This window comes from Euprymna scolopes, chromosome 37 (assembly GCF_053919585.1).
Source record: "Euprymna scolopes isolate OS-2025 chromosome 37, ASM5391958v1, whole genome shotgun sequence".
Classification (NCBI taxonomy): domain Eukaryota; kingdom Metazoa; phylum Mollusca; class Cephalopoda; order Sepiida; family Sepiolidae; genus Euprymna; species Euprymna scolopes.
The window spans coordinates 70,519,827-70,546,160 of NC_136518.1; the positions used below are offsets into that span (position 1 = coordinate 70,519,827).

Consider the following 26,334-nt stretch of genomic DNA (forward strand, 5'->3'; position numbering starts at 1 on the left):
CTATTAAAATTTGAAAACTATGCCACTCAGTTCTGCAAAGATTCACAAAAAGTAATAAGCACTATGGAGAGAGCACATAAATCTTTCACTAATCATATTTTATGTTTTATAAAACTTAATATTTGTTAGTTTCTATATGGCAGTTGAATATTATTTCCATTTTTACATTTATAATGTTGAAATAAAATTAATGTACTTATACTTATGACAGACACTGTGTATACAAATAAGTACACGTTTTTAAATTTTGAAATGAGGATTGATTATTCGTATTATTTGGATATTGTTTTCATCTTGAATGTCATTTTCACAATGTTTTGGTCGATGTAACCTCCAACCTTTTTCAGGTGTGTCTTGTCGAACTCGTGAATGTATCTCCTGTGAAGTAATTTTTAAAATTCGGCTAGATTCCTGAGTTCGACACGATACACCTGAAGAATTTCAGAGGTTACATCGATTGAAACATTGTGTAAATGACACTCAAGATGAGAACGGTAGTCTTAAGAACCCAAATAATATGAATAACCAATTAGCCACCGAATTCTAACCATTCAAAGTTTGTTGTGAATTAGATAATGTGTCTATTAGTCATGACTCAGTAGAAGTCCTAAGTAATTCGCAATTATTTATTTATTTTTTTTTTTTTTATTACATTTTCACCCCAAACAAGGCAAATTGCCACTTTGGTGTAGGGGGCTACTATCAGGGGCAACAACTACTGGGGTACTATGTAAGGATTTAGGCAGCAAGGTGTCGGTTCACGTTACACTTGAACTTCTGCACGTCAGTACTGTTGGGGAAGCAGGGACCTGGAATGGAATTCCAGAGTCTAGCGGTTCTGGGGAAGAAACTATTGGAGTAAAAAGATCTTTTACATCTAGGGATCTCTACAGTGTGGGGGTGGGATTTAGCAGCCTGTCGGGTTTGTCGAGGGTGCACACGTCGTGGGGGCACAAGTGATTGCAGTTCGTCAGAGCATTCACCACTAAAATACTTGTAGAAAAGGCAGAGGGATGCAACATTTCGTCGATGGGACAGAAGCTGAAGCTTAGATGCCAGTTCAGGGCCTATCAGGTTCGCGACTCTCTTTTGAACCTTGTCAAGGAGCGAGAGACTAGTAGCAGATGCACCAGCCCAGATGTGGCAGCAATACTCCATACATGGGCGAATGGTGGCCTTATAGAGGTACAGGATACTTTCGAGTGTTAGTAGTTTTCTAGCACGGTAGAGAGAGCCCACCTTTCTTGCAGCGGCCCTGGCAATGCCTTCAATGTAATTGTTCCAACTCATGTTTCCTGTGAACATTAGGCCAAGGAGTTTGAAAGATGGACTCTCAGATAAAGAGTCGTTGGCCATTGCTATGGGTGGTAGAGAGGGTTTCTTGTAATTATTGAATGAAACTAGTTTAGTCTTGGCAGCATTGAACGCGACCAACCACTTTTTTCCCCATTCCACCACAGATTTTTGAGTGTCACCCACACTGAGGATTGAACCTTCAAGCTCCAAAAGAGTGTCACTTTATAATTGAATTTTACTAAGTATTTTTGCCATGGGTTCCATAAGGACTCTGTGGAGTAGTTGGTAATGTACTTGGTTAAATTTACGTATTTTATTTATTTATTTTTTTAATTTATTTTATTAATTTTTTTTTTAATTTATTTTAATTTAATTTTTTTTTAATTTAATTAAATTTTTTTTTTATTTATTTTAATTTTTTTTTTATTTATTTTTTATTTATTTTACTTTATTTTTTATTTTTTTTTTAATTAATTTATTTTTTTTTTTTAATTTATTTTCTTTTATTTTTTAAATTTTATTTTATTAATTTAATTTTTTAATTTATTTTATTTATTTTTTATTTATTTATTTGTTTTAATTTATTTTATTTATTTCTTTAGTTTATTAATTTATTTTTTAATTTTTTTTAATTTATTTTATTTATTTCTTTTTTTAATTTATTTTTATTTTTTAAATTTATTTTATTAATTAATTTATTTTTTAAAATTTATTTCATTTATTTATTTATTTCAGACCTTATGCTTGCGACAGAATCTCATCAAGAAAGTCGAGGGTTTATCCACGTTGCTGCAACTTGTTGATTTGGATTTGTACGACAACCAGTTGACACAAATTGAAAATGTCTCTGCCTTAAAAGATTTGCAGTATGTCGATGCTTATGATACTATGTTGCCCCCCTTCCCTTCCACCAAGTGTTACCTGCCTTATTAGTCTTTGGCCAATAAAAAAAAGTATTTATTTTACAAAACTACTGTATTTTTATAGAATCCATTACGCTACTTATCACCCCTCCTTGGTTTATTTATATTTTTATATTGAAATTACAAAGAGAGAAATTATTTTTTTTATATACATAATTAAAAGAGAAGACAGACAAAAAGAAGGGGACAACTGACCGGTTTCGCCCTAACTCTTCTAGAACTGCCTTGATAGAGTTCAAAATAGACTAGCTGAATCTAGCTGAAAACACTATCAATAATTCCCCCCACTCTTTATCTGTGCCTAAACCTAAACGTAGATTCCATGAACAAAGCTTCTTTCTTAGAACTGCACGCCTGTGGAATTGTCTTCCGTTTTCCTGCTTTCCAGCTGACTACAATATGGTTGTCTTCAAGTCCAACGTAAACAAGTTCTTGATGAGCCGTTCCACTTAAGTTAACAAATTTACCAAATTTCCATTACTAACGATTACTATATTGTACAAATTGACTACTGTACACTCTTAATCCTTATCCCTGAGTGGTCTCTAGGCCTTGATAAGTGATTATGCCTATGTAAAAAGAAAAAAAAGGGGATTTTATTTATAACTAGCTTAGATGCTCGGGTGTTTGGAGGTGTTGAGCAAAACAAAATAATAAAAAAAAGTAGCAGGCAGGTTCAAATTCTTACCGTGAAGGAGGAAAAGAACGCAAAAAAAAAAAAAAAGTGACGTCTTTGCCGTTGCGTCCATCGCCAAACTGGAAGTGGCAAAGGTTTAAATTAAGGCTAGTCAATCGAAAATAGGGAATAACTTTCGAAAACATCGGCTTGTAGAAAAGTGCCCAGTTGAGGGTGAAGGAATTAATGTCTTTAGCCAATTTTTCGATATTTGTTGTCCGAAGGGGCGAGCATCAAAACGATACTGATTTTGTGAAAATCCGTCGCCTCTGTCAAAAGTTTTAGGCAGACATACATACATACATGTAAACAGATAGATGAGATTTATATAATAGATTAAAAGGGAAAGAAACATGATGAGAACTACAGGGTGGTCAAAAAGTCAGGTAACATTTTAAAGAAAAACGATATTAGCAATACACGTATATTTAAGTACCATACATTGAAATATAAAATGAAACAAACATGAAATATGTTTATTTTGTTAATTGTCGTCCATTTCTCTCTATCAATCGCTGGAAGCGATTAACCACTGATTGTGTAACACGTGTAATCATGTCAGCTGATATCCGCGCAATCTCCTCTTCAATAAATAACTTTAAAGACGCTATTGTATCAGGCTTCTTGCCATAAACGCTATCCTTTACATAGCCCCAAAGCCAGAAATCAGGAGGGGTAAGATCCGGAGATCTGGCTGGCCATTCAACTGGGCCACGGCGACCAATCCATCGTTGTGGAAAAATTTCATCCAAGAAATAATATTAAACGAATAGAGATTATAATGGATCATATTGTTTTTTCTACCTTTAACATGTTACCTGACTTTTTGACCACCCTGTATATGTACTAAAATAAAGCCGCATCAAGGTCTGTTAATGGGTGAAAAGACAAAAAACAATAGGTACTGAATATTTGAAATTAAAGCAACATTATAATGTATGTACAATACTGGAATCTCCGAGCTGATTGAGGGTGGAACCAGTCGGCTGCTCCCCTACATTTTTCTTTCTTTTCTTTTAATTATGAATATCAACAAAATAAGTCTTCTCTTCGTAATTGCAGTATTGAAACTTTGTACCCCACGAAACTTAAATTTTTATGGATTTACGTTTACTTTATAACATTTTTATACTCTTTATAGTTTCACTAGCGAGGGGTACCCGGCGTTGCCCGGGTGTTTGGAGGTGTGTGTAGTTTTGGGTAAATCAAAACTCCAGGAGGGGTGGGTTTAAAATAAAAAAAAATGTTTTGGTAGGTAAGTATGAGGATCGAACCCGAACCCTTGAGGCAAAGTTGTAAATTAAAGTATGAAAAAAAAAACGTGCGACATTAGCCATTGCGCCACCGCGAGATGCTAACAGAAACACGTTTGAATTTATTTAATTACTTAAATTAGCAGGTGCACCTTTTAATGACTTAATGAGGTCAACTTTTGACTGCGGGGTAGCATTTCATTTAGTGCGGGAATGCTTTTTTTGTTTTTTTTTCCCCCCCAAGACGTTGGGGGTAGGGGGAAACATTATAGGAAAAGGCCTAACCTACATGCGGCGAGCGAAAACTGTTGAATATTTATCTTCCCGAAGTCGAGCAAATTAAATAGACACGCGAGCTCCGTTGTTAAATCTGAGATATTACGATTTACATGTGATATAAAAAGTTTTAAAAAGTTGTTAGGCGACCGACCGCTTCTTTGAAAAAAGCATTTCTTGGACATACACAAAAAGCGAACATACGTTTTCGCTTTTATATATATAGATTAAAAAATAAAATAACCTACTGCATCTTTACATAACAAGAGCTCTGGTGCTACCAAATCAGGCTGTCTGAAGGTATTGACTTCCTGAGACGAAATGCACCTAAGATTGATGCTTTTTGTTTTTCTATTTTCTTTTGCTTAATTATGTTCTGGAAAAACAAAAAACAACAACCTACCTTTCCCCCATTTTCCTTCTTCTCATTTCTCCTTTCTCTTTCTATCTCCTCCACTTCCTGGCTGGTTTCCAAACTTAAAATGTACCAAACTAATGTTTGGTACATTAGACAACTCTTTTTCCCTCCCCCATTGCAAAACTCATTCATGTTCTGCAGGGCAGGGAATAAAATCCACTACGAAACAACCAAACCAAACGCTACAAACTCACGATTGATGATACAAAGAGCTTGAAAAATAAAAACCTTCTACAAAATAACTGAATGCAACATGAATACTATTTCCCAAATAAGTGAATTTGACATTAAATAACCCCAAAAGTGTGGATATGCCGCCAAACCAAACCAAACCATAACAAGAGCTCAGTTTGTGTTAAATAACTCATTTAAGGTTTCTCTTTTTTTACAGTATGCATTGGTGTTACAGAAAACCCGGTGGGTCTTCTCCCTACATTAGCCTGTGCAAGTCTAGCATTTAAATAGCGGAAACACCTTTATGATGTGTGTACCCGTCATGGAACAAAGAGGTCATATTCCAAAAATAACATAAATTGATCAAGTAGTTTTATTTGTAACTAAGAAAATCAAATCTTATGAATAAGCAAAAAGGGACTGTTTTGCATCACCATCTTGAAAATAAAAACAAGATAACTCCACTATAATTCAAACTTCTAAGATTAGCCCTGTAATGCTAAGAATTCCATATTAATCGCTTAAAATTGTTTAAAAATGATTGCATTTATATAAAAAAAAAAAACTACTTGATTAATTTGCATGATTTTAGGAATATGACATTTTCATTCCGTGACGAGCATGTGCATCATAAAGATTATTTTGTATTTTGTTTTATTTTATTTTATTTATTTATTTTTTATTTTTTGATTCGGTCGAATTCTGTATAAAAACCAAGTTAATTCCTAGTGGAAATTTCTGCTTTCTAAATCTAATTTTGATGTGGAAATTTTCTTTTTTTTTATCTTACTAACAGTGTTATATGTCAACATAGCAAGAGATCAAAGTTTAGGTTTAAAAATTCATTGAAGGGTTCCTTTTTTTTTTATTATTAACATTGCATTGATATTTAAATAAAACCCTATGCGTCTTCTCTCAGTCAATCCTTCTATATTAACTTAATTTTTGTGGAAATTTCTGCTGCCTCTATAACCTAATTTGGATGTGGAAGGTTTACAGCAGCATTGCATATTATTACATTTTTTTAATATTACTTTATATTGTCGGCGCTTGTTCAGAATAAAAATGAAAATTAAAAAAACTAAATTTTAACTAAAAGCAATGGTATCTGCTTAATTATCATGTCGAAATTAGTAACATATCCACAAATAAAAAAAAATGATAGTCATCATCATCACCATCATCATCATACAGTTCTTCATAACTGAAGATGATAAGTCAGGGTCTTGGTGCTTTATCCTATGATGTTGTAACCTTCCACACTAAGTGTGAAAAGTGTCCTCACAAGTAGTGCACGTGTAGTTACCAGGCTTGTGCCTTTGGTAATGTTTTTATTCAGACCTTGCCTTTATTTTTGCCTCTTTGTCTGCCTTTCCTTTGTGAAGGTCACTGCGCCAGCAACTTCGGTCTGCTGCTAGTTCTTCCCAATTTTTCGTGTTCATATTCATTGTCTGTAGGTGGCGCTTTATCACATCCTTGTAGAAGAGTTTCTGCCCACCAATCTTTCTGTACCCAGTTTCCTATCCTCCATACAATAGGATTTTTGGGATGCAATTGTTTTCCATTCTGCCACATATCCAGTCCATTGCAGTTGTGTGGTGGCAAGTACGGGTTCTATGCTGTCCATGTTGAGTACTTCTATGCTGTCCATGTTGAGTACTTTTATGCTGTCCATGTTGAGTACTTCTATGCTGTCTGTGTTGAGTGCTTCTATGCTGACCATATTGAGTACTTCTATGCTGTCCGTGTTGAGTACTTCTATGCTGTCCATGTTGAGTACTTCTATGCTGTCCATGTTGAGTACTTTTATGCTGTCCATGTTGAGTACTTTTATGCTGTCCATGTTGAGTACTTTTATGCTGTCCATGTTGAGTACTTTTATGCTGTCCATGTTGAGTACTTTTATGCTGTCCATGTTGAGTACTTCTATGCTGTCTGTGTTGAGTGCTTCTATGCTGACCATATTGAGTACTTCTATGCTGTCCATGTTGAGTACTTCTATGCTGTCCATGTTGAGTACTTCTATGCTGTCCATGTTGAGTACTTCTATGCTGTCCATGTTGAGTACTTTTATGCTGTCCATGTTGAGTACTTCTATGCTGTCTGTGTTGAGTGCTTCTATGCTGACCATATTGAGTACTTCTATGCTGTCCATGTTGAGTACTTCTATGCTGTCCATGTTGAGTACTTCTATGCTGTCCATGTTGAGTACTTTTATGCTGTCCATGTTGAGTACTTCTATGCTGTCTGTGTTGAGTGCTTCTATGCTGACCATATTGAGTACTTTTATGCTGACCATATTGAGTACTTCTATGCTGTCCGTGTTGAGTACTTCTATGCTGTCCATGTTGAGTACTTTTATGCTGTCCATGTTGAGTACTTTTATGCTGTCCATGTTGAGTACTTTTATGCTGCCCATGTTGAGTACTTTTATGCTGTCCATGTTGAGTACTTCTATGCTGTCCATGTTGAGTACTTCTATGCTGTCCATTTGGCTCTGTTTAGTACAATGGTAAAGTAGACGGTTAATTAATAATGAAAATTTTTTTTTTAAATAAATTTCAAGTTTATACTTAGATAATAAACAAAATCCAAACTGAGTTATTTCCCTTGTTTCAATTGCATTTCAAAATAATAAGGGCAGATTGCTGGATCATGAAAATGAATGTTTCATATAATAATCTATTGACATTTTACTAATTTTGATACAGCAATTAAGTAGAAAACATTGCTTTTAGTTGAAATTCTATTTTCCAATTATTGTTATTATTAAGAGTAAGCATCAAATTGTTTTAAATAATTTTGGGTGGTTATCCAGATTGGTACTTATAGCAATAAACAAAAATAAGAAACTTTTATATTGTACTTGTCACAGAATGAAGTTTGTATATTCTAAAAATTGATCAAGTATTTTTTTTTTTGTTGTTCTGTTTGGGGTTTTTTTTACAAAAAAACAAATTTGCTATTTTTTATCGATAATTGACACACCAAACTATTTTTTTTATTATTTTTTTTTAGAGAACCGGAGAAGGGGAGATAATCGGTGATTATTTTGATAGTTTCCACATGCTCTTGTCCACCGATCTGTTGATTTCATTTTGTCACCCTCATCGAAACAATAAAATTTGATTTTCTTGAAAAAAAAGAACATACTTGATCAAATTACGTGATTTTTTTGGAATTTTTCATCTTCGTCCCATGACTGGTACATACATCATACAAATATTTCTGTATTTTCTTTAATTTTAAATGCCGCCATAACTGCCAATCTGAATACACCCATAATTTTGCATGGTGGTTAATTTCTATTGATTTGTTTTTTGTTTTAACAGACAGTTGGATTTTTCTTTCAATCGCATAAAAAAGATTGAAAACCTGGACAATATGAAAAAACTGGTGAAGTTATTTTTGGTAAACAACAAAATTATACAAATTGAAAACTTGGAAACGTTGATAAATCTACAAATGCTTGAATTGGGGTCAAATAGGATACGGGTAAGATATACATATGCTCAATTCATACCTTGCATTTTTTTTTTTTCTTTTTGGTTTCATTTTACTTCTATTGAACTTCTCAGAAATTAACAGCTAACATTTGATCCCTTTGTAAACTATCAGGGTGCCCGGCATGGCCCAATCTTAAAATACACTTAAATATGATATTTCGATTAATACAGATTTTGTATTTATTATAATATTATATTGGGCCCAATATATAGTAATAATTAAAAAAAAAAAAAAAAGAAAAAAAAAAAGAAAATGACTCGTGTGCCACCGCCGAGAATTGAAATCAAGACGTTTAGCTTACGATTTATTTTTGCCTCTACCACTAATGCCTGAGCTATGAAGACATGTTTGCTGCAAGGCTAAAAATTAAAACATAAACCAATTGAACAAAACGCGATTTTCGCTAATTGTCTTCAAAAACTGTTTTTGTTAATAATTGATTTTTTACTTTATCGTTTTTCGTAATTTTTGGATATGTTCATTACTGCGACATGGCAATCAAATAGGCAAGTTTTATTTGAAAGTCATTATTGCGAATTTCGCTATTACAACAAAGAGGTGCCAAATTTTTCTCTGATAACAAGAAAAGGTGCTTATTTATATCGAGACGCAAGTGAAATATGACAGTTGAAGATGGAAAACTTAAGAATACTCTTAATTTATCAGCAGAAAAATTCTGGATAAAAAGTGAAGAGAATTTTAATAAATGAAATTGAAAATCTTTGGCCAAAATTGTTTTGCCAATTCTCGTCGAAAACTATTTCATCAATAATTATCTTCTCACATGTTTTCTCTTAAGGGATATTTTTTTTATTATTGGATCAATTTTATCTTGGCTTTACTTCTCCATATTGTATGAAGTATTTTTGATTTCATACCATGGAAATGGAGGTAACAGTAAAAACTATCTTTCTGATCTCACTGTATTGTTGCATGGTGATTACTGTTATTGAAAAACATCTGATAAAATACATTAAATTTTTTAAAAAATTAGAAGTTAATATCGCAGTAAAATTTTGACCGTGATCATCAATGATATAAGATACGGACTTCATTGGCTACAATATGGGACAAGTAGCGAAGCTCTATTATGACCAGAGCCAAAGTTATCATCAAAAATATGACTTTTCATATTTATTTATTTTTTTATTCCATTTCTAACCCCAAACAAGACACAGTGTCACTTTGATGTAGGGGGCTACTATCGGAGACATAAGTTACAGGGATACTATGTAGGGAGTTGAGCAGCAAGATGTCTGTTCAAATCTCACTTCAACTTCAGCATGTCAGTACAGTTGGGGAAGCAGGAAACCAGGAGGGAGTTCCAGAGTCTAGCAGTTCTGGGGAAGAAACTATTAGAGTAGAGAAGGCTATTATAATATTTGTAGAACAGGCAGCGAGATGCAAGATTTCGTCGATGGGACAGAGGTTGAAGCTTGGATGACAGTTCATGACCTATTAGGTTGGCGACTCTTCTTTTGAACCCTGTCCAGGAGTAAGAGACTAGTAGGAGATACACCAGCCCAAATGTGACAACAATACTCCATGCATGGGCGAATGGTGACCTTGTAGAGGTACAGAACACTTTCGGGTGTAAGTAACTTTCTAGCATGGTAGAGAGAGCCCACCTTCTTCACAGTGGCCCTGGCAATGCTCTCAATGTATCTGTTCCAACTCCTGTTCCCTGTGAATGTTAAGCCGAGGAGTTGTGACTTTCATCCTGACCGTAGACCTAAATATCTGAGAAAAAATCAATTTTGAGTTAAAGCATGATCGATATTTAAATTAAGTTTGAAGATTTTTTTTTGTTTAATTTAAATCGCTCCAGATAAGGCATAAAACCACTTAATGTAAGGAGTTAAAATATATATATATATATATATATATATGTGTGTGTGTGTGTATATGTATATATATATATATATATATATATATATACACACACTTCTAGATCAAAAACTAACCTGAATATAAATATATGAATAGATTCTGACCCAGAAAACTGCAACTTTCCACCCTTTTTCAGAAACGTTGCTTATGGAATGTGAGGACTAAAGGACATAATAAATAAAGTTTTTCCAAATTGTTTATTTTTCTATTTGTTTATTCTTAGTGTTTTACTATTTTGTCTCCCTTTTTTGTTGATAGGTCATTGAAAATTTAGACGCTTTATCCAATTTGACTGGTTTATACCTGGGGAAAAACAAAATCACTAAAATTGAAGGATTGGAGAAACTTGTAAACCTCACCACTCTTAGCTTACAGGTAAGACTTGATTACGAAACCATTTAACATAATTGCATGTTTCGATTTTTCGGACTCCTGTACTCATTTTGGATGTCATTTGTTTGATCCGACCAATGACTTTCTTTAGTTGCATCTTACTGGAAGCAGAAATCTTTTATGTAAAATTCAAGAATTTGTGCAGAACGTTCATTTAATCTACAGTGGTGTTTGGTTCTTGTTTAAAATCCGACTTTAAAAAAAGGAAAGAAAAAAAAATACAGATAAATCTTAATGATGTTTGTACCTGTCACAGAACGAAAATGTCATATTCCAAAAAGCATGTACATTGGTCAAGTAGTTTTGTATTTTTCTTTAACTAAGAAAATTTAATTTTATAACTAGCGAGACTATAGACAGGAGCCACCATGTTATTTTAGAATGCGTTAAAATTCAAGGGCAACAACTTGATTCGACTACCAAGATTTTGTTCATATTCAACATAATTAAAACTTTTTAATCACTAGAAAACATAAATTTGGATGGAGGGGGTGCTAATTGTGTACCTGATGATTCTTCCCCTCACCAAAAAAAAATATTGAAATATACGTTTCAGCATTATTATCCTATTACTACAAATTTCTCCTCACACATTAAATGCTGTTGAAGTAAATACTGATGATATATATGTATTGTTTTGTAATGTATTTCCATAAAGTAATATATTTTACATAGTATTCTTACATCAATAATCAACCATCCTATTGGAGTTCTTATACTTTCTAGAAGGACAAGAACAAGTATGTGTGTTTGAATCATAATCAGTTTAACGTCCATTTTACATGCTGGCATGTGTTGGACAGCTTTATAAAATTGACTTCCAAAGTAACCTATTTCTTTATTTATTCTTCTTTCATTCAGTCTTATTACTTCTTTTCATTTTTTCCTTGACCTTCCCCTCCGTGCTTTCCTTGGCCTTCCCCTCCGTGCTTTCCTTGGCCTTCCCCTCCGTGCTTTCCTTGGCCTTCCCCTCCGTGCTTTCCTTGGCCTTCCCCTCTGCGCTTTCCTTGGCCTTCCCCTCCGCGCTTTCCTTGGCCTTCTCCTCCGCGCTTTCCTTGGCCTTCCCCTCCGCGCTTTCCTTGGCCTTCCCTTCATAATTTCCTTGACCTTCATCTATAAACGAACCCTGCTACATCTACTAACAAGAACTCTCATCCATTCTTTCAATATATAATGTTTGCCTTTCAAATACATCATTCTTCTAAACTACCTTTCTAGCATTTTATTCATTAAATAAAGTTTGTCAGTTTTTTAAAATATCCAGAAAATAAATATTGCAAGATTAGTCGAAAGACGGTTTAAACAACCGGACTCCATTATTGTATTCTGCTGAAAATCAAATTAGAGCTAGTTTTTTTTTTTTTTTAAATAGTTTTGTGGTTTCTTTTTGGATGAAGGTAATTATTAAATGTGACGAAACAATAATTAGTTTATTTATTGATGATTATGTAGTCTCCTGTTTTGCATGCATCTCTCTATGCTGTACAGATTTGACCTTCCTCTGATGTCATCAGGTCTAAGCTTGTTTTTAAAACTCGCATTACACATACATTGTGTCATTCTCATATTTCTTTTCATGCAACGCATGTATTCAACCCTCATTGGCCAGGGTTCACTTTCATACATCATCACACTGCGTGCATAACCTTAAACTATATCGGATGGTGAGGCCCCAGCTTGCAGGCTTGTGGGAGTGTGGAGCCACCCTTATATTTCCATTGATCCCAGGTCCACTCTGACCTAGTGTGGTAGTACCTGTTAGGGTCCCAACTATGGGTTAAATAGAAACTGACTGGAAAAAAATATATACATATTCTATTAAAAACCTTTTCTTCACAATCACTGGATTCGGTATTAAATGACTTAAAAAGGGTTGATATGCCGTAAAACAAAAACAAGCAATCACATTGCATGCACAGACCTGATAGACTTGCCCCTTGGTCGGCAGTGGTAATGCTTTGCTTGTTTTTATTTATGTTGTGGTAAATATTTTTTTTCTCCTTTTTTTGATCCCAAAAATCAATTTGAAATGTAATTTGAATTTCTGTTTCGTTCGTTTTTGTTTTTTTCCGTAGAACAATCGCATCCGAAAGATTGAAGGTCTTGATACATTGGTCAACCTTGATGAACTCTACTTAAGCGATAACGGAATCGACAAACTGGAAGGATTGACTAACAATGTAAATAAAGATCTACTTCTTTCTTTAATTCTTTTTTTCTTTTTTTTTTTATTTACTTGCTTGAGGGGCACTGTTTATCAAGGTTAAGAGGCCACTCAAGGATAAGAGTAAATTAGTGTTAGATAGACGGTGAGACAACACGGATGATCAGTAATGGTGGAACTTTAGTAGGGTTCAAGTCCAACGTAAACAAGTTCTTGATGATCCATTCCATTTAAGTTTAAAAAAAAATTACCGAATTTCCATCACTAATGATTACTTTATTGTCTAATTGACTACTGTACGTTCTTTAACTCTTATCCTCGAGTGGTCTCTGGGCCTTGATAAGTGGTGATTCCTATGTAAAAAAAAAAAAATAAATAAATAAAAAGGGTTTAATTATTTGAGGAAGAACTAATATTAAAATTGAAAACTATCATGTTATAGTCAGCTGGGAAGCAGCTGCACAGTGTTGTGTTCCATAGACGGACAGATCTAGGAAAGATCTGTTTATGAAATTTTCGCTTAGTTTTAGGCACAGAGTGAGGGGAAATTGTTGATAGTTGTTGTAGATCGACGAGTATTTATTATAGAAGTTTTGCGGGTTTGTTGTTTTAACTTTTTCTCTTTTTCTTTGTTTTTTATTATACGTAAAATTTAGTATCCATAAATATTTGTTCACACGTTTTTTTTTGTTTTTTTTTAAAACATTCAATTTTATATGCTATAAGAAAGCCGTTCTTAACATGAGGAGGTTGGGGGTGTTTATACTACTCTAGGGCACATAGTAATTAGTTCTTTCCAGAAGTAATCATTATCTACTTTAATTTTTGTTTTTTTATTTCATCCTTCGGTCATAGTTTAAAATACTGATTTCTCCCTCGGATTTTGATGACGGGTGCAAAAAAATAGCATCTCCATTTTCGGTAATAAACTATAGAAGTACCTTAAAAAGTTACTGTTGATGTAAACATTTACTGGTTCTTCATTGCCCGAAACCCTTGTAAATATGCTACGTAAAAATTCAATTTCTGAAAATGCTTATGGTGTCATAGTGTTATTTTGAAAACAATAATTGTAACCAAATTTTACAGAAAACAATTCATTATTTTTATTATTATTATTTTAGAAATTCAATTTCTTTCCAGCTATTACATGAAGGGCAAACGTCTGTTGACATGCAATTCTGAATTTTTCAGATGAGATGTGAATGCTTGTGTTACGTTGATTAATCGGACTATTATTCTAATCTTGAGTGTTATTAGCACAACGTTTCGGTCGCAGCAACCTGCAGCCTTCTTCGGATGTTCAAAACATGCTTCTTTTTCTTTACGGAGGAAAAGAGGATTGGTTCTGCATTACAAGAATTCGAATCGTGGGTTTGAGGGGTGGGTCCGTAGATTAAAGAAAGTTCAGTTTTCAGGGATCACTTATATATATAAATATATATATATATACAGGGTGGGTCATAAATCGCGCACAAAGGATTTTAAATAATTATGATAGTAATAAACGTTATTTATTAAAACCAAACTTAACCAATAAACTGAAAAACACGTTGTATATGCTGATACAATCTTAAAGGAAGATGTATCTTATACCCAAAGAAAAGAAAATATATTTTGTCCCGAAGATTTTACAGTTTCACACCACTTAATTCTTTGGTGCGTGACTTTATTTTTTTATTTTTACATAGGCATCACCACATTATCAAGGCCCAGAGGCCACTCAAGGATAAGGGTTAAAGAGTGTACAGTAGAAATTGGACAATATAGTAATCATTAGTAATGAAAATTTGGTAAATTTGATAACTTATATGGAACGGCTCATCAAGAACTTATTTACTTTAGACTTGAACACAACCATATTGTAGTCAGCCGGAAAGCAGGAAAACAGAAAACAATTCCACAGGCATGCAGTTCTAAGAAAGAAGCTTTGTTCATGGAATCTACGTTTAGGTTTAGGCACAGATAAAGAGTGGGGGAAATTATTGATAGTGTTTACAGCTAGACGAGTGTTTCTTGTGAAAGTTTGGCGAGGGGGGGACCATAGATTGAAGCTCAGTCGAACACTTTCCATGAAAATAACGATAAAGCAGAGACAAACTCGCAACATCTCTTCTGTGAGATAGAGGTTGCAAGGAGGAGAAAAGGACATCTCCTACGAGGCTACGAAGTCTATTTTGAACTCTATCAAGGCAGGACGTCCTTTCTAGCAGCTCCTGCCCAGATGTGGCAACAGTATTCCATCCTTGGACGTACCTGGCTCTTATATAGATAGAGAATTGCATCAGTAGTGAGATATCTACCGGATCGATAGAAAGATCCCACCATTTTTCCAGCGGCCTTGGCAACAGATTTGATGTACGTGTTCCATTTAAGATCAGGAGTAATGGTCAAGCCCAGAAGCTTGTCAAAACTTGAGGCCTCCTGAAGACGAGAGCCATTCATTTCAATTGATGCCAAATGTGGATTAGAATGTTGATGATGTAAAGAGAGAAGCTTGGTTTTAGATGCATTAAAAGTAACCAGCCACTCCTTTCCCCATTGTACTACTTATGGTCCACCCTATATATTTATTTATTTAAAGGCTTTCCTATGACTCAATTTTTCGGGATATCTATACTATTTGTTAATATTAGTGAAAAAAATGTTTTACGAAACAGAGGATCGATGCCCACGCATATTTTTGTTTTTTTTTTTAAAAACACAATGCACGCGGGGCAATTCTAAGGAGTTGGGGAAGAGGATTTTTTTTTTTTGTGAAGTTACCTCCCTTGGGCTGGGCATATATCTTGTTTCTTCTTTCATGTTCAGCTAAAACTTGAAAATACACAATAAACTCCCAAAAAGTTGGGGGGGGGGGACATAACCTGGATATATAATATCTAAAGTTGTAATTGGGGTTCAAATAGCCATTTATATGATTTAATGTCATGAAGATGTAAACACATATTTTAATGTTATCATGTTAAGGGAAGTAATTGTGTTTTTTTTTGTGTTTTTTTTTGTTTTTTTTTTTGTTTTTTTTTTTGTTTTTTCAGGATTATTTCCCTTACGCCAATTGGACTTATGTGTGTTTATGTCTTGCGAGTGGAATTGGTTGAGAAAAGAAGAAACAGAGGCGGGGAAGAAGAGGGGGGGGGGAAATGAGGTAGAGGAAAAAGAGAGATAGAAGTTATGTTACACTTTTGCCTTGGGTAATGCCAGGTAGCCCTGCTAGTTTATGTATATCAAGAAACACAACACATTGAGTAATTAAAAAAAAAAAATTAATATCAAACAAAACGGCTTCTTTCAACTCAAAAATTCACGTGAATTAAACAATTGAATTTCTCAACTAATGAAGAAACTACAGGATTGTTTTCCTTACTTTTTTTACCATCTAAAATTTTTGAAAGGATATATTCTTGATAATTAGTTTGACGGTCTGAGTCATTTTTGTGTGACGATTTTACTTCTGCCGGGCTGTGGTGTGGTTCTATGCAGTTCTAGGTTCTTGTTTAGAATTACACTTAATTAAAAAAAAAAAAAAAAAAAACAGAAAGATCTTTATGATATACATACTCGTCATGAAACGAAGATGTAATATTCCAAAATTCATGTAAAATTATTAAGTAGCTTTATATATATATATATTATATATATATATATATATATATATTTACAATTTTTAGCAATTTTAAGAATAAATTGTATTCAATACAAGGCTGGTTTTGATTTTGAGAGCTCGAATTGTCTCCCCCTTATTTATAAACAATGGTTACAAATCTTATTAATCACTAAAAACCATAAAATTTGATTTTCTTGAAAAAAAAAAAAAAAACTTGATCAATTTATGTGATTTTTGGAATATGACATCTTCATGATTAGTAGGTATGTCGTAAAGATTTGTAAGTTGAATTCCAAATAAGAACTGATTCTCCTTCTCAAGCTTTATCTTCTATCTTTTAGAAGGTTAGTTTATTGCTTATCTGGCTGAGACACCATTATCAGGGAATGCCAACAAGACTGCTGAGGCATTTTTCATGGACCAGAGTGCATCTCTGTTTATGTGTTGGCTTTTCAATCCCCATCTTTTGCCTTTATGTCACATCTTCCCACAGTGGTGGGGAGTAAATGTCTATTCTAAATAATCTATTTCCACTATCAAGTTTTGGTTATAGGCAGCTATTGTACTTCCTAACTTCCATTCTGGCTGCTACCGGAAGTGGTAGCAAGGCAAATCAGTCCTTCACTTTTATTGTTCTTGAGTATGTCTTGCTTGCTTGGCAGGATGAGACCAGGCTTAAAGCATCTCCTCAAACAATGGTAAGTCATGAATATTAGAAGAAACAGGTCTTGATAGTAACCAGCATTATTATTTCTGACTCCAAATAATTATTCACAAAATCGTTTTTGTTTGTAAATTATCTCCCTTGTATCTTGTGCCCACCAAGGAAGATAATCATGAAAAATAACAAAATGGAAGAATTTTATAAATGTTTGCAACATCTTTAAAGCGTCTCTTACTCCATCTCTCTATTTTTCTCTCTTTCCTCCTTCTCCCTTTTTCCACATTTGTCTCCCCCACCCCTCTTTAACCTCTGCACAGCCTATTCTTCTCTTGTTTGCAGTGGCGCTAATAAAAGGAAAAAGGGGGTCCAAAAAAACAAATAAACTAATGTTACCAAAAGCAGGATAAGTTACTCTTCTACCTACCTGGATAAGGTTTTTTTATGTTTTAACTTATTTTAAAGTGTTTTTACTGAAATAAAAGTGTCAAAGACACCACGTTAGAGTGAAAAAAACAAAACAATAACAAAATGGCGACTGATATCCACAAGTCGATAGGAATCGTTCAAAGATCGAAAATTAAAGAGCAATTACACTAATAACTGTTGCTAATTTACCAAAAATTGTATGTTCAACCGAACTGTATATTTTATTATATTCTTGTTGAAAATAATAAAAATGTAATTGATTCACTTTTCCTTTATATAATAGACTAGCATGGGTGCCTGGCGTTGCTCAGTTGTTTGGAGCAAAAAAAAAAAGTGGTAGTAGGCAGGCAGGCAGGCTCAAGCCTGTACCACGAAGGAGGAAAAGAATGTGAGAAAAAAAAGTGACCTGTTTGCTGTTGTGTCCATCACCAAACAGGAAGTGACGTAGGTTTAAATAAAGGCTAGACAATCCAAAAGAGAGGATAACTTTTGAAAATATCGGCGAAAAAAGCGACATCTCTCTTTGTAGAAAAGTGCCCAGTTGAAGGTGGAGGAATTAATGTTTTGGGCCAATTTTTCAATATTTGTCGTCCAAAGGGTCGAGTTTGAAAATGATACCAATCTCGTGAAAATCCGTCGCCTCTGTCGAAAGTTCTAGGCAGACATATAAACATACATACATACATTTAAATAGACAGATGAGATTTGTATTATAGATAACATAGAAGAAAAAAATGGTTGACCCACCCCTACTTCCACCCCTTTTAGATGAAACCTGGCTCAGTGAACCCCTTAAAGAATGAGCAATTTATATTAAATATCTTTTGCTAAAAGCAATTTTGTTTTTATTTATTAATTAATTTTTAATAAAAACGAGGAATATTTTAGTTTTAGCACAATCTAGACCAGTCGTTTCTAACCTTTATTTTGGTCTGCACCCCTCAAGAAATTTCTCTCAAACCTCATACCCTCTAAAATCTATATTGTGACATTCTGAACTGTCAATTAAATACATCGTTTGATTAAATATATTCATGTATTTAATCGCCATTTAATAACAATACTTAATCCTAAAATGAAAGCAAAAATTTAATATAGTGCAAAAGAAAACAAACAGAAAAAAATAACATGAAACCAATACCCTATTTTTTATTCAAACTTTTTTTTTTACATCATTTGGAATATTGGCCTGCATCCCCAGGTTGGGAACTGTTGCTCTGTACTAATTTTTATCACTTATACAAAATGAGTTGTGATAAAAACGCTATAATTTTGATTTTTTTCTGATTGGAGAAAGTGATAATATTTTTAATAATACTCATATTGGTGGTGGTGCTGAAACTTTGGTGGAGGCTTGCACTCTCTAATTGATATTTTTTTCTTTTCAGTTGCAACTGACTGTTTTGGATTTGGCTTGTAATAGAATTCAAAAGATTGAAAATGTCAGTCATTTAAAATCTCTGATTGATTTCTGGGTAAGTTTTACATTGGAATTTTCCTTTTTTTTTTTTTTTTTTTCTTAAAAATTTTTTTTTTTTACAATTTGAATTAGCAATACACATGAAAAAATTGAAATAGCTTTAAATAGTTCAATATTCGTATATATATGGAAAGAGCTTGATGAGCTAAGAAAGAATCTTTTTAAATTTTTTAAATCTGATTAAAATTAAGGAAGTTATGACTATTTTTGTGCCTCACACGTTTGGATATTTTCTCCTCTTTAAGACCATATGCGTTTCGTCACATTTTTTACACTGCTTTTTTAGTAAAAATGTCATATCTTTGTTAAAACACAAGATTAAGCAATGAAATTTACCATATAAGTGTATTTTTGTACAAGAAATCAGAATATGCGACTTAAGATCTCCAGAAGTTCATGGTTTCCAAATAATCTGCAGTAAATGTGCATAAATATGCTGAAATTCCTTAAAAATGCCATGTATCCATAAACAGAAAAGAAGTTGGAGAACTCAAAGTTGAATTGTAATGTGCTTTATGTACAAAAAACTTAAATCTAAACATAGGACCATTTAAAAATGAATATATTGCAATATTTCTTTGGTATTGTTGTAGATTAACACCTTCTGTTTAACTTCACCACCCCTCCAAAATGTGATTCTACCTTTTTAGACTGTTGGGGACAGGATGGTCTGCTGTGTGATAGACGACCCCGTCACCATGGTGAATCGATGTAATGGTAGAGGAATTGAAAAGGCAAAAGGTCATACAATGATGACGAAAGCATACCGTTATATATCAGCGGAAGAAACGCAATTTATTTAAATATATATGAAGAAGCGATAGAAAGAATAAGAGTTTGTTACTTGCGATTGGTAACTGCGAAAGGCTGACTGGCTAGTGAGGGGGGTTGTGGTGGCCCATTGCCACCGGACCGGTATTTGTTACATCTTGATTGTTTGAGGGTCCGACGCGGAAGAGAAAGAAATATGGGAAAAAGAAAGTGACGTAGCTAGGTCGCTCTTCTGAGTTAAAGGGCGACAATCGAGTTAGCCTAGGAGTTTCAACTCCCACAAAGCAATAATGTATGAAATGCCATGAAAAACTTTAATGAAAGATAAACAAATTATTTTAGAATTTAATGTAAAATAATTCCCCATTACAGGTCACTCTAGCATTTTAGGGCAGTTAACTGTTTTCTTTTTTTATAGGAGATAAATCCTGTATGCTTTTTGTTTTGTTTTTTAAGGCTATTATGTGTGGTTTTAAGAGGGTTTCTATGCAATGAGAATAGGGGGAGGGTTGCCATTCAGACTTTGAATTAGTTTTAGGGCTAAGGAAAATTATGTGTGAACATACTGAAGACTTGACAGAAATAACAAAAACAATATTAGAGGGGGGGGTAATTTCACAAAAATTTCATGTAAAATAATTCACCATTTCTAGGCCATTCTAGCATTTTAGGACAATTAATTTTTATGGGAGATAAATCATATGCATTTTTCTTTAAGGAAGGATCTATTTTTTGGTTGTTTGTTATAGACGCTTGTTTATGGCTTATAGAGGTATTTGGGGTGGAGTGGGGCTTGCCACTCGAACTTAGTGTTATCGTTAGGGTTAAAGAGTGTTTTAGGAGGAGATTTGCCACTCATAACTGGGGCTAGGATGAGGTTAAGAGAGCTTTTTTTCAAAGAGAGCGTTCACTCATATTTACTGTTAGTGGTTCATAATTATTGGCTTTTGAAAATGTTATGGATTAAATTTGGAATATCACATTACTATTAAATATGTAAACTTAGGTAAAAAAAAAAAAAAAATGTGTGTGTGTGTGTGTATATATATATATATATATATATATACACACACATATATATATAACAAATAAATGTTATGCAAAGCAAGATAATTTACTTTTCTACCTAACTGAATAAGTTTTTACAGTTTTTATTTAATGTAAAATATTTATTCAGTTCGAAAAGTAGGTAATATTCAGCACTACCGGAAAAGAAAATTATTATTATTTCTGCTAGTGTTAGTTTTATTTTTGTCATGGTGTTTACTTTTTTTATTGTTTATTTTGTTGTTGTTTACATTGTTTTTATTTAATATTTTGTTATTATGTGCTTTAATTATCATCTCTAAATTTTCGCAACAACTGTAGGATAACTTTAACGTATTTTTATTGAAGGTTTTGTGTAAGGGTTTGGTTGCGGGAAAGTGTTTTTCAATAAGATCTAGAAATTTCTTGCCAAGTTTTGTTTTTAACATTTGATTGTATGGGACCGTATACCAAATTATAGTTCTTTTTCTTCTATTTTTAATTTTATTATAGTTGTTGGTGTTTTGTTGCTTATATTTGATATCGATATTTTTGTATCCACTATTTTTTAGGGTTGTTTCGTAGATATTGGTTGACCTGTTAAATGCATTTTCATCGCTTGAGTTATTACTGAGTCTACTTACGATCGAGTTAGGAATGTGTTTTATAATTGATGGTGGGTGATTGGACTTAGGGTTTACATATATTGGAGTAGTGTTATCTTTTAAGTAGGGTTCATATGTGTTTTTATCTAAATTTAACGTGATGTCCAGGAAGTTTGTTATTTTTATGTTAGCTGATACGTCTGCTTTTAGGCCTAATTTTTTAATTTCCTTGTGTATGATTTTCTTAAAGTTATCTCCCTTGACTTTGTTGGAGTTTTTTATTATAGCTAGTCCGTTATCTCTATATAGGCTGATATCCATAGTATCGAATATGCTTGTGAGGGTATATAGAATGAATAATCGTACAAGATCTGATGCCTCTGCAGAGTCTCTGGCACCCATTGCCAAATCAAACAAATTTTTCATTTTAGTTTTTATCCATTTGTTATTGTTATTTATTAGAACTGATTTTCTACATTTTTTAATGATGTTGATTTCTTCCGAGGATATATCAGTGTATGCCTCGGCAAATTCTAGGGCAATGTTAAAAAGTTCTTCGGATATCGAGGGATAAAAGTCTATGATGCCAAACTGTATAAACGTACATTTATCTTTGTTTTCTCTATTTTTAAACCAGGTGATTGCTTCGGTAGTATTTGCCCACTGGTTTAATTCTAGGTCTTGTTTGATTTGTTTATTTACTCTAGAAAATATTGTTTTGCTAATTCTACCTATTTCTCGTTTAGTTGGGTTATCATTGGGATGTCTATTTCGAAATCCGTTCTTAACATGAGAATACTCAAAGAAGTGAAGTGAAAAAAGTCGTGATCGTTTTGTTTTATACGTTAGAAAAAGACGACATAAAACTGGAATTTATTTTAATACAATTAGTGGAAGAATTTATTTTAATACAATTAGTGGAAGAAAAGAAGAGGAAAACTTGAACAACAAACATAAACAGCTAATTCTGCTATCACTGATTTCGATCACTTTAAACAGTTCATATACAGTGAGAATCCCTAACTTCTAAAACTTCTGTTTTTACTTTCCATTATTTCAATGGACCATTTTTCTGTACTTTTATTAATTGCAGTCAAATGCCAATAATAACTATTGTGATTGTGTGAATAATAGCAACTATGATTGAATGACGAGCTAAAAAAAAAAAAAATCAAATGCTAAATGCCGACTAGGCCTGTAACATAAGTTTTTCTGGTGGTTATTAAGATAGTGTCGATAGATAGATTTTTAAAAATATGTTTTAAGCAAAAACAACTGTACTTACTTGATTGTCATGTTGAAAATAGTAATATATTAAAAAATTATGAAAATTCATGGCATAGAAAAATATTTTTAATTAAAAGTAATTTTTATGGAAAATTCGAGGAAATGGCATTTTTCTTAGATGTGAACACCTGAAAGATTGCGAATACAGGGGACATACCCTCATTTTTCTCTACTTATATTGTTTTAGAATATAGCAATACTTTTTTTTTTTTTTTTTTTTTACTAAAAACACATTAGCAGTGGTTTTACGCCATGAATTTTCGTAATTAGCATTTAGTACATTAGTATTTTCGAAACGACAATTAAATAAGTGTTTCGGCTTATAACCACGTATTTAAAAAAAAAGATGGTCTGTCAACTCTGTTTTAATAAGCACCGTTCTTCTTTTCTGTGCACTTGTTTACATTTCCCAATTTTTATCTTTCACAGTTTAACAATAACCAAGTTTCCAACTGGGACGATTTACAGGAACTGGTTCCTCTCGCCGAACTGCGGACAGTTTACTTAGAACAGAATTTGATATGGTACGACCCGAACAAAAAGACTCGCCACGATCCTTCCTACCGACGTAAAGTGAAACTTCTGCTTCCGCAATTGACACAGATCGATGCCACGTATTGCCGTCAATAACACAAACACGAAGAAAAGGGAAGAATTGACTGCTGTTATTGCTAATGCTATTATATTACTGACTGCCATTGTTATTATTTTTACAATTTAAAAAAAAAAAAAAAAAAACTCCCCCAAGAATGAAACATTGTTTTATTTTTTATTTATTTTGTTGTCCTATAATATATGATGTCTTTTTTTTTTTTTTTTTTTTTTTTTTTTTTTGTATAAAAATGTTTTTTTATTTGTTCAAAAAATTTTATCAGTTTTTGGATTGTTTGGACTACTGCTCTCTTTTTGAGTGTCATCTGCACAATGTGTCGAGCGATGTAACCTCCAATCTTCAAGTGTATCTTGTCAAACTCGAGAATCTTTCTGTTGAACTCAGAAACAAAGATTTCCGAGTTCAGCAAGATACAACTGAAGAAAGTCTGAGGTTACATCAGCCGAAATTTGTGATTGGAATAATAGTCCAAATATTCCAAACAATTAATAATCGCAAAAATTAAGAAAACTGGATTCATCTTGAAGTGCCAACTTTCAGGAATGCAAATTCTTCAGAATACCGTTTTATTTAATTTTTTTATATGATGTTTGTATATTTTTTTTTTTTTTTTAGATGAGGATTGATAATTATTTTTTGTATTATTTGGACTATGATTCTCATCTTGGTTGTTTTTTGTTTTTTTTTTCCACAACTTTTCTGCCGATGTAATCTTTGACCGTCTTCAGGTGCATTCATATGGATGTTATTGTTGAATGGTGAAAAATGTTTGCGTTTTTTGCTTGCCAATAAATATAGCTATTTGCGTTTTGAATTTCTAACGACAATGTTCGTTGGGAAAGCAAAAAAAAAAAACATTTTTCACCATTCAACAAATAAAATCCAATGTGAATGTACCTGGAGATGGTAGGAGGTTACATCAGCAGAAAAGATATGGGGAAAAAAAAAACAACTAAGATAAGAATAATAGTTCAAATGATACAAAAAATAATTTTTTTAATTCAGAAAAAACGGAATATTGCTTAAATCAGTAAATGGAGCTCTCTGCCTTTTGGTCAAAATTTGCTTTTTGTAAATATGAATAGACAGTGTTTATACAGTATGGGACACATATTAAAATCGCATTTCATGTAACAATCTTTTGGTATACTTATGTAAGAGGCAAAACTAAGCATCCTCACAAAAATTGAGTAAAATTTTATTAAAAACTAGCAGGCCACCCAGCATTGCCCGGCCATAAGATACATGTAAATATGATATTTTAATTCATGCAGATTACATATTTATTGCTATAGAAACAATTCTCTATTGATTATTATATTGTACCTAATCTATAGTAGTGAGATCAAAAATGATGAAATATATGTGACTTGCATGCTAACAGCTTGAATCAAAACCAAAACATAAAACTTTAGCCTCTGTGCCACACCCATACACATATATAAATTCAGCTGTCATTCCTTTTTAAAAAAGATGGAACCGTCTGATCGGCGAAGACAAGATGCAACCAAGCAAGGTCCACAGTTTTATAATTATACGGATAAAAATCAGTTTTCATATTTTGTCCATCTGCCATTCATTATTACAAGGTTAAATGTAAGACTGGCTTACCTCCCCTTGCTTTACAGGTATTTCCACCTTGACCAATATCGGTTCGGCAAAACACAATAAAACTGGTTTTTATTTTAAATTAAATTTTTTACGTGGCAAGTGATTTTCATATCTGGCTAATATGGAATAGGCGTTAAAAAATCTGATTTCAGCTAAATAACTAGGTCTTTATGTCCTTATTTTTTCGGCACTATTTGATTCTTTGTATTGTTTTGATTGTTCGGACAATTATTCTCATCTCGGGTGTAATTGGTACATCGTTTTGGCCGTTGAAACCTACGACCTTCATCAGGTGTAAACTGCATGTTTTGTACAAATAAGGAAAAGCAGTTCTGTATTGTATGAAATCAGACCGTACACCCTCAAACCCATGATCATATTTCTTAAAATACTTTCCATAGTTGAACAAAACGTGGAGTTTACACTTGTTGTTGTGCCAATAACACCCATTGTGCCAATACCATGGCATAATCGCGTTGACACACCGGTTCCCATCAGACCACTGAAGTTAAGCAACTTTGAGCCTTGTCATTACTAAAATGGATGACCAATTTGGGAAGTCCAGGTGCTGTATGTAGGAGGACGTCAAAACCTCCCTGCAAAAAGTTTCAAAAACCTAACGTCGTCATCTCCCCTAACGGGGGTATACATGCGACTGGAGACCGCTTGTGAATTTCATACTCCCATGAAACTTCCTCCTTCGGAGGAAGCCGGTTAAACCCTGAATAGGGTTGGTGCTGACTGCACACACACAATAACACCCAAGATGTGAATAATTGTCCGAACAATCGAAATAATGCAAACATAACTCGTCTCAAAAACTCAGAATTGCATTATTAAATTATATTTTATGTCTGTTTCTCTTTCTTCCTCCCTCACTTCAGCTTCGTTTTCACTTTTTTTGTTTTTATCTTCTTTCTGTCGTGTCTCATTTTACCCGGCCTTGGTTAGAAATTTAAGGGAGGGAACAGGTTGAAGTTTTTTTTTTTTCTTGATTTCCGATTTTTTTACAATTGGCCACTCGCGTTCCTGCGAATTTCAGATTGTGTTCTTTGTAAAGTGTGAGAAATTTTTTTTTTTTTTTTTTTCATCCAAAATATTTTCATTTCAGACATAAGCATGAATTATTTTTAAAGCATCATTAATTGAATGTTGGATCGGTATTTGCTATGTACATTAATAAATATACAATAAATGAATACATAATTAAATATGCAATTAATTAATACATTAATAAATATGCAATTAATTAATGCATTAATAAATATGCAATT

General features: G+C 33.1%; 1 protein-coding gene across 1 annotated transcript in view; it reads left to right on the forward strand.

Annotated features, from left to right (window-relative positions):
* The window catches only part of LOC145261219 (uncharacterized), a 74,739-nt gene extending 51,148 nt beyond the window's left edge, over nt 1–23,591 (forward strand). Inside the window, exons 4-9 of the mRNA XM_080119571.1 lie at nt 2,032–2,162; nt 8,349–8,511; nt 10,672–10,788; nt 12,882–12,986; nt 19,056–19,142; nt 23,266–23,591. Of these exons, the coding sequence (XP_079975697.1) occupies nt 2,032–2,162; nt 8,349–8,511; nt 10,672–10,788; nt 12,882–12,986; nt 19,056–19,142; nt 23,266–23,466 (804 nt within the window). The 3' untranslated portion in view covers nt 23,467–23,591. The remainder of the gene's footprint in view (nt 1–2,031; nt 2,163–8,348; nt 8,512–10,671; nt 10,789–12,881; nt 12,987–19,055; nt 19,143–23,265) is intronic.
* The last annotated feature ends 2,743 nt before the right edge of the window (nt 23,592–26,334 follow it).